We start from the raw sequence: 6982 nt of genomic DNA on the forward strand, positions 1-6982 counted from the left end.
GACTTGGCTACAATCTCCCGTGAAGGGGTCTCACCCATGTGGGAATTTTTCATTTTGTGTTTTTCTGCCGAGAACAAAGGATTTCATCAATCCGGTGGATAACCGGAAATACATCATTCGTGATTTCATCAATTGCCAAACCAGAGGAGTGGTGTATATCGCCCAGTGTGGATGTACTAAATTATATGTGGGGAAAACCACACAGGAATTAAGGAGACGTATCTCCCAACACTTGAGTACTATCCGCACTGGTGCGGATACACCACTGGCAAGACATGTGATTGAAATACATAGAGGTGATATTCGGACCCTTAAGTTTTGGGGATTAATCAAAATGACGTTAGGCCCAAGACAAGGGAACCTGGATAGGAAATTACTTCGTGAGGAGGCAAGATGGATTCAAAGACTCAAATCACTGAGCCCGAGTGGCCTGAATGAAGGTTTTACCTTCTCAGCATTTATTTGAAGAATTTACCTGCCGTATTATTCACAAGTCTGAAGGTTACTCTAACAATCACACACGCCAATTAGTTGTTGTATGGGAAGTACTCGACTGCTGCTGTCCTATTCTCTCAAATATTGGACCTTGTATCTCTATCCTAAACAATAGTGAACTAATGAGGTCATGGAGAAATCTAGAGAGCATTGACAATAATATTGAATTATACATTGGAATAAATAAGTTGACCTCCTTCATCAATCGGTTCGAAATTTTACCTATCTAACTGCACATACAATATCAGACGTTTTCTATTTAAGTAGCTCTGACCCCTAATGTCATCGCATATGACCAATTGGTTTTAAAGTGTCCCTGCTATATGATGATAGCTGTGAACCATCCTTGAGCTAATCCTTAGTCCCCCAAAATAGGGTCTTATAATAATTGAGATAATGCTTACCGTTTGGAGGATGCCTGGATTTGGAGGTACATTCCATTATTCTGCTAAAAAGGGAAAATGAAGTTAAAATGAAGGTAGAGGGAAGAGAAGAACAGTGATTGAATTATGAGAAGTAGAAAAGGAATAATATAATATCAAGTGATAACCACCAATCTCCATGTGGATGCAATAAGATACTAGCTCATATGGAATGTTGGTAAATTATACTTTTATCATGAACAACATAATTAGTGTATATCCTACAATAAGCAATGCCCTGTTGACCATATCAGTATATAATAGAGCCTAACATCATCCAGTTGTATTACTCTAGGGTTATTGTAAATTGTTCCCCTATAAATACCTTGCATAGTGCGCTATATATACATGATTATATCATATGTCAATATATTTAGCATACAATTCCCTATCAGTGGTCATAGCAGTTTATTAAGAGTCCAAGATAATCCCAAGGATAATTCTCGCCCGCACACTGGGGGTTTGAATAACTAAGAACTCGCGCAGGTTATACAGCGCATCTCACCCTGTTAGAAACAACATTACACGTTGGAAGGATGAGAAATTTTCTAAGTGTGTGCGCAGGATATACTGCGCACCCATACTTGAGAGATGTCTGCACATGAGAATCAGGCAACTACGCATGCGCAGTAACCTACGCAGAGACAGCCGGTGGATACGATTTGTAACGCAGGGTTCACTGCGCAGACAATGGGTAATGCGATGAAGTTTTGGCGCAGGGGTCATGGCGCAGACACGTCACAAGTCACATGACGAGGTCTCCCTCGACGCTGATCAACAACAGCGATGATAGGTTGGAACACCAGGAGTGAGATAGGACGACTGAGCAGTCAATCAAAAGATATTTGCACTGATTGGTGGGATGGGCGCTCCACCAATAAGGATGAGGTACTTCCTGCACAATGACGTCTAGAAGGGAGGTGATATAAACCCCCGCACTGGCGTTTTTTGCTCATAGCCCTGTTACCTCTTGACAAAGCCGTGTGTACGGCGAAACATGTCGAGGGGGGCTAGAATCTGAATTTTAAAACACAGTGGTGTCCTTTCCCTCAGTATGGCACACTGCAGGTGCATACTGCAATACTATTGAGTCCTGGCAGTACTCTTTGCACTTAATATTTCTGGAAAGAGAGACACCCTGATTTTTTAATCTTTTTTGTGTGTGAACTAATATGAAACAATAAAAAATGTTCTTAATATATGGTAAATTTAGGGAATTAGTGGATCACCACGGTGATCTTTTGGTATATTATTAAATACTGTACCTCCTTCTTCAGGCATCAGGAAGGAGGTATTTAATAACCTCAGAAACGCGTCACTATATTTTCAATAAAACTTTTAAAAAGAATTGGGCAAGAATCCTTTGTTGATGATAACAAAGTTGTGTCTGAGGGATCTGTTGTATACCGGCCCACCTGGAGGGGGGAATTGGACTATATTCTATAAAGTTTCCCCCAATCTAAGTAAGTTTGCCTCAAATTAATGGTCTATTCCTTATCTAGAACCCCTCCCTCTCTGAGCACTTGTTTCTTTGTTTTCTCTCTATGATACATTTTATCAAAAGTATTGTATCAATTTCTGTATTGGTGCCTCTCCTGGTTCGGGTAAGAAATACTGACAAAATGAGGGTGAAAATACTGTGTGAGCATAGTCTTATGCAGGTAAAGTTTTTCTTTTTTTATCAAGGCCAGCCCAAGACATTGTGCCGCCTGGGTCCAAGAGTGAAAAAAACAAAAGAGAAAGAAAAAAAGCATTAGGTAGGCAGCAGCATAGTTTCCACACATTAGGTAACATAGTTTCCCCACATTAGGTAGCATAGATTCCCCACATTAGGTAGCATAGATTCCCCACATTAGGTAGCAGTTTTCCCACATTAGGTAACAGTTTCCACGCATTAGGTAGCATAGTCCCACCGACAGACAGACAGACACACAAAGAGACGCAGACAGACACACAGACAGAAACACAGAGACACACACACACACTGACCTGGCCTGTGCAGTGCTTCTTCTGATGTCCCTCCTCAGACCCACACAAAACTTTGTTTACATGTAGTGTTGCATTCTCATATTTGTAACTTATAGCAATATTTCAATAAACTTAATTATTGCAATAAATAAAGAATTTTATTTATTTTTACATATATTTTTATTTTATATTATATAAAACAACACTGAGGGTGGGTTCACATTACGTTATGCAGATACGGGAACCGGATCCAGCTGGGGGTGGTGAAAACCGGGCACTCCCGTATCCCATTTCCGTATCCCAGGCCCGTATCTCAATCATTTCAATGAGCCAACCAGAGTCATATAGTGACTCCGGTCAGCTAATTTTTTCCCCGTATCCTGACCGGACCTAAAACCATGGTATGCCATGGTTTTAGGTCTGGTAATAAAGCCGTATAAAGGGCAAAAAGGAGCCGACCAGAGTCACGATATGACTCCGGCCGGCTCATTGAAATGAATGAGATACGGGCCGGGTCCAGCTGGGATACGGGAGCGCCCGGTTTTCACTCCCCCAGCCAGATCCGATTCCTGTTTCTTCAAAACTAGTGTGAACCAAGCCTAATTCAAGTTTTTTTTTTGTTTTCAATCATTAAGCTTGTTTGTACCCCATACTCCTGGAGAGTGAACATCTTGATCATGGTCCTTGTTCTCTTTGTGGTATCATATATTGCAGAGGTAAGTGAATCTGAACTACATTATTAATAAATTGTTAAGTGTAACAAAATCACACTGCATTTTATACCATACCCCACCATAAGTCAGTATGCCAATAAGCTTTCCTCCTGAAGAAAAAAAAGTTGGCACCTATTGGGGATATCTTCCCTGTAGATACACATCTAGAAGATCTCCTGTAAAACAAAGAAACACTAATATGTAGACAGCAGTTGCTGCTCCTTGTCAGCACAGAACAGGGTGCTGGTTAAGTGGGTGAGAGGCCTTTTTCTACCATCAAACGCCTATGCTTTGGCATTCTTCCCTGCTATTATCGCAGCAAAGGTGCAACAACACCCCCTAGTTTTATGATTTAAAAAAAAATCCATGATTGTCAGTGTATGTAGCCCCTTTTAGACCCAATTGACATCACATTCTTGAAATACTCTGATCAGCCACCAATGGTGCAAGTTATTCCACTTAAAAAGATGAGAGGCCTTTAATTTATTTGCAAATGATGGTGGAAAATAAGTACTTGGTCAATAACAAAAGTTAATCTCAATACTTTGTTATATACCCTTTGTTGGCAATGACAGAGGTCAAACATTTTCTGTAAGTCTTCCCAAGGTTTTCACACACTGTTGCCTGTATTTTGGCTCATTACTTCATGCAGATCTCCTCTAGAGTAGTGATGTTTTGGGGCTGTCACTGGGCAACACAGACTTTCAACTTCCTCCAAAGGTTCTATATGGGGTTAAGATCTAGAGATTGGTTGACCATTCCAGGACCTTGACATGTTTCTTACAAAGCCACTCCTTCGTTTCCTGGGCAGTGTGTTTAGGATCATTGTCATGCTGAAAGACCCAGCCACATTTCATCTTCAATGCCCTTGCTGATGGAAGGAGGTTTTCACTCAAAATATCACGATACATGGCCCCATTCATTCTTTCCTTAACACTGATCAGTCGTCCTGGTCCTTTTGCTGAAAAACAGCCCCAAAGCATGATGTTTCACACCTGCTTCACAGAAGTTATGGTGTTCTTTGCATTCGACTCAGAATTCTTTCTTCTCCAAGCATTACAAGTTGAGTTTTTACCAAAAAGTTCTACTTTGGTTTCATCTAACCATATGACATTCCCCCAATCCTCTTCTGGATGATCCAAATGCTCTCTAGAAAACTTCACATGGGCCCGGACATGTACTGGCTTTGGCAGGGCGACATGTCTGGCACTGCATGGTTTGAGTCCCTGGTGGCGTAGTGTGTTACTGATGGTAGCCTTTGTTACCTTGGTCCCAGCTCTCTATTGATTTCTTCACACCAAGCTGCTTGCCTATTGCAGAGTTAGTCTTCCCAGCCTGGTACAGGTCTACAATTTTGTTTCTGGTGTCCTTCGACAGATCTTTGGTCTTGGCCATAGTGGAGTTTGGAGTGTGACTGTTTGAGGTTGTAGACAGGTGTTTTTTATACTGATAACAAGTTCAAACAGGTGACATTAATACAGGTAACGAGTGGAGGACAGACTCTTAAAGAAGAAGTTACAGGTCTGTGAGAGCCAGAAATCTTGCTTGTTTGTAGGTGACCAAATACTTATTTGCCACCATAATTTTCAAATAAATTATTTAGAAATCAGGACATGTGATTTTATGGATTTTTTTTTTCTCATTATGTGTCTCATAGTTGAGGTATACCTATGATGAAAATTACAGGCCTCTCTCATTTTTTAAGTGGGAGAACTTGCACAATTGGTCGCTGACTAAATACTTTTTTGGCCCACGGTATGTTAGGGTAGGAAGGTATGCTGATGTGTGCTGCAGTAGTACTCAGAATCGTAGTAGATGTACCCCTAATGCAGCATGTGAATGGGATAATATATAAAAATGCTATTTTTAAACTTTAAGTCCTTTCACATATTGACAAATTTTATTTTTTCCCAGACATGGTTTATTGACAACAGAAAACTCTGGCTCTGGATAAAGAGAATATTCAATTACAAATCAAAGAGCCAATACAGAAAGTTACAAAGAAAACTGCAGAAAGATCCAGAGTGGCCTCCACAGAACAGAACGGACTATGCTATCCAACATGCCTCTGTAGAGGAATGCGACATTGTTTCTCGCCGTAAACCCCGTTATTGCGCTGCGCCAAGTCTTAAAAAAGAATCTGAACAAACACTTGTGCTTAATTCCTATGTATAAACTTAAAGGTGTACTCCAGTGAAAAACTTTCAGACAGAAAAGAAATGTAAAAAAAAAAAATTACTTTCTGTGGAGCATACAGCAGCTGATAAGTAGTGGAATGGTTACGATTTTATAAATAGAAGTAATTTACAAATCTGTTTAGCTTTTGGGCACCAGTTAATTAGAACTTTTTTTTTACCGGAGTACCCCTTTAATATATTTAGATAAAGAGAGGTTCAAAGGCTTAATGTAATGTAATGTTATGTATAAAATCAATCTGAATAGAACTGCGAACAAAAGCACCTTTCTACGTGTATCTCAGTGTGTCTATTCCAGTAGGTGACGGCTTTTCATGCTAACGTAGCTGTCTGTGCTTTAAGGTCAGTGCTACTACGTATCACAGTCACTTGCATAATATCACTGGCATAGAAGAAAGTAAGCACGAAGCACTGACCTTTCTATGGCATCAGGAGACTTCATTCACAGCATTCAGACATCTAAGATATTCAGACATCCATGTGGAAGGGGAGAGCGGACAGTAGTGAGACTTCAGGCAACCACCGTATCGCGCATCTGCGCTTCTTCTGGCCAGAAGAAGCATAGATGCGCGATACGGTCGTTGCCTGAAGTCTCATAACTGTCCGCTCTCCCCTTCCACATGGATGTCTGAATACCTTAGATATCTGAACGCTGTGAATAAAGTCTCCTGATGCCATAGAACGGTCAGTGCTCCGTGCTTTCTTTCTTCTATGCCTGTGATAATGTTATGTATAGTTCATTCAATCAATAATCTATAAATCTAGGTAAGGCACATAGAATGCAAAAAGATAAACCTATTTGTCATGGGGTTGAAAAGGATATAGCTTTTGGAATAGCCATATAGGCCCCTTATACTTGATCCAGAGGCCTTTTAGTATAATGTTGGTTAAACCCCCTCCATAGGTTGCACCACACAAAAAAGCTAGTTTGTGCAAATTACTGGTGTCCATTACATTGCACAGACTATGTGGGTGGGTGGACCTTGTATGAACTTGAGCATTACAGCACTATTAAATGCAGCAGTGGTCGACATAGGAATGTTTTTAACAAACAGTATGTTAAAAAGTCTTGTGACTGCTATGTGTAATATTCTAACAGAGGGTTGAATCTCCGGTCCTTTAGCTAGTAAACCATCTATATATACATACATATATATGAACATACCTTTCCTTATATTAGTTAGGTATT

At 40.3% G+C, this 6982-nt stretch overlaps 1 protein-coding gene across 1 annotated transcript in view; it reads left to right on the forward strand.

Moving 5' to 3' along the window:
* The window catches only part of LOC130361841 (probable cation-transporting ATPase 13A4), a 214070-nt gene extending 207895 nt beyond the window's left edge, over positions 1 to 6175 (forward strand). Inside the window, exons 29-30 of the mRNA XM_056565407.1 lie at positions 3521 to 3601; positions 5513 to 6175. Coding sequence (XP_056421382.1) covers positions 3521 to 3601; positions 5513 to 5773 — 342 coding nt within the window. The 3' untranslated portion in view covers positions 5774 to 6175. The remainder of the gene's footprint in view (positions 1 to 3520; positions 3602 to 5512) is intronic.
* The last annotated feature ends 807 nt before the right edge of the window (positions 6176 to 6982 follow it).

Source organism: Hyla sarda, chromosome 3, assembly GCF_029499605.1.
Source record: "Hyla sarda isolate aHylSar1 chromosome 3, aHylSar1.hap1, whole genome shotgun sequence".
Taxonomy (NCBI): Eukaryota; Metazoa; Chordata; class Amphibia; order Anura; family Hylidae; genus Hyla; species Hyla sarda.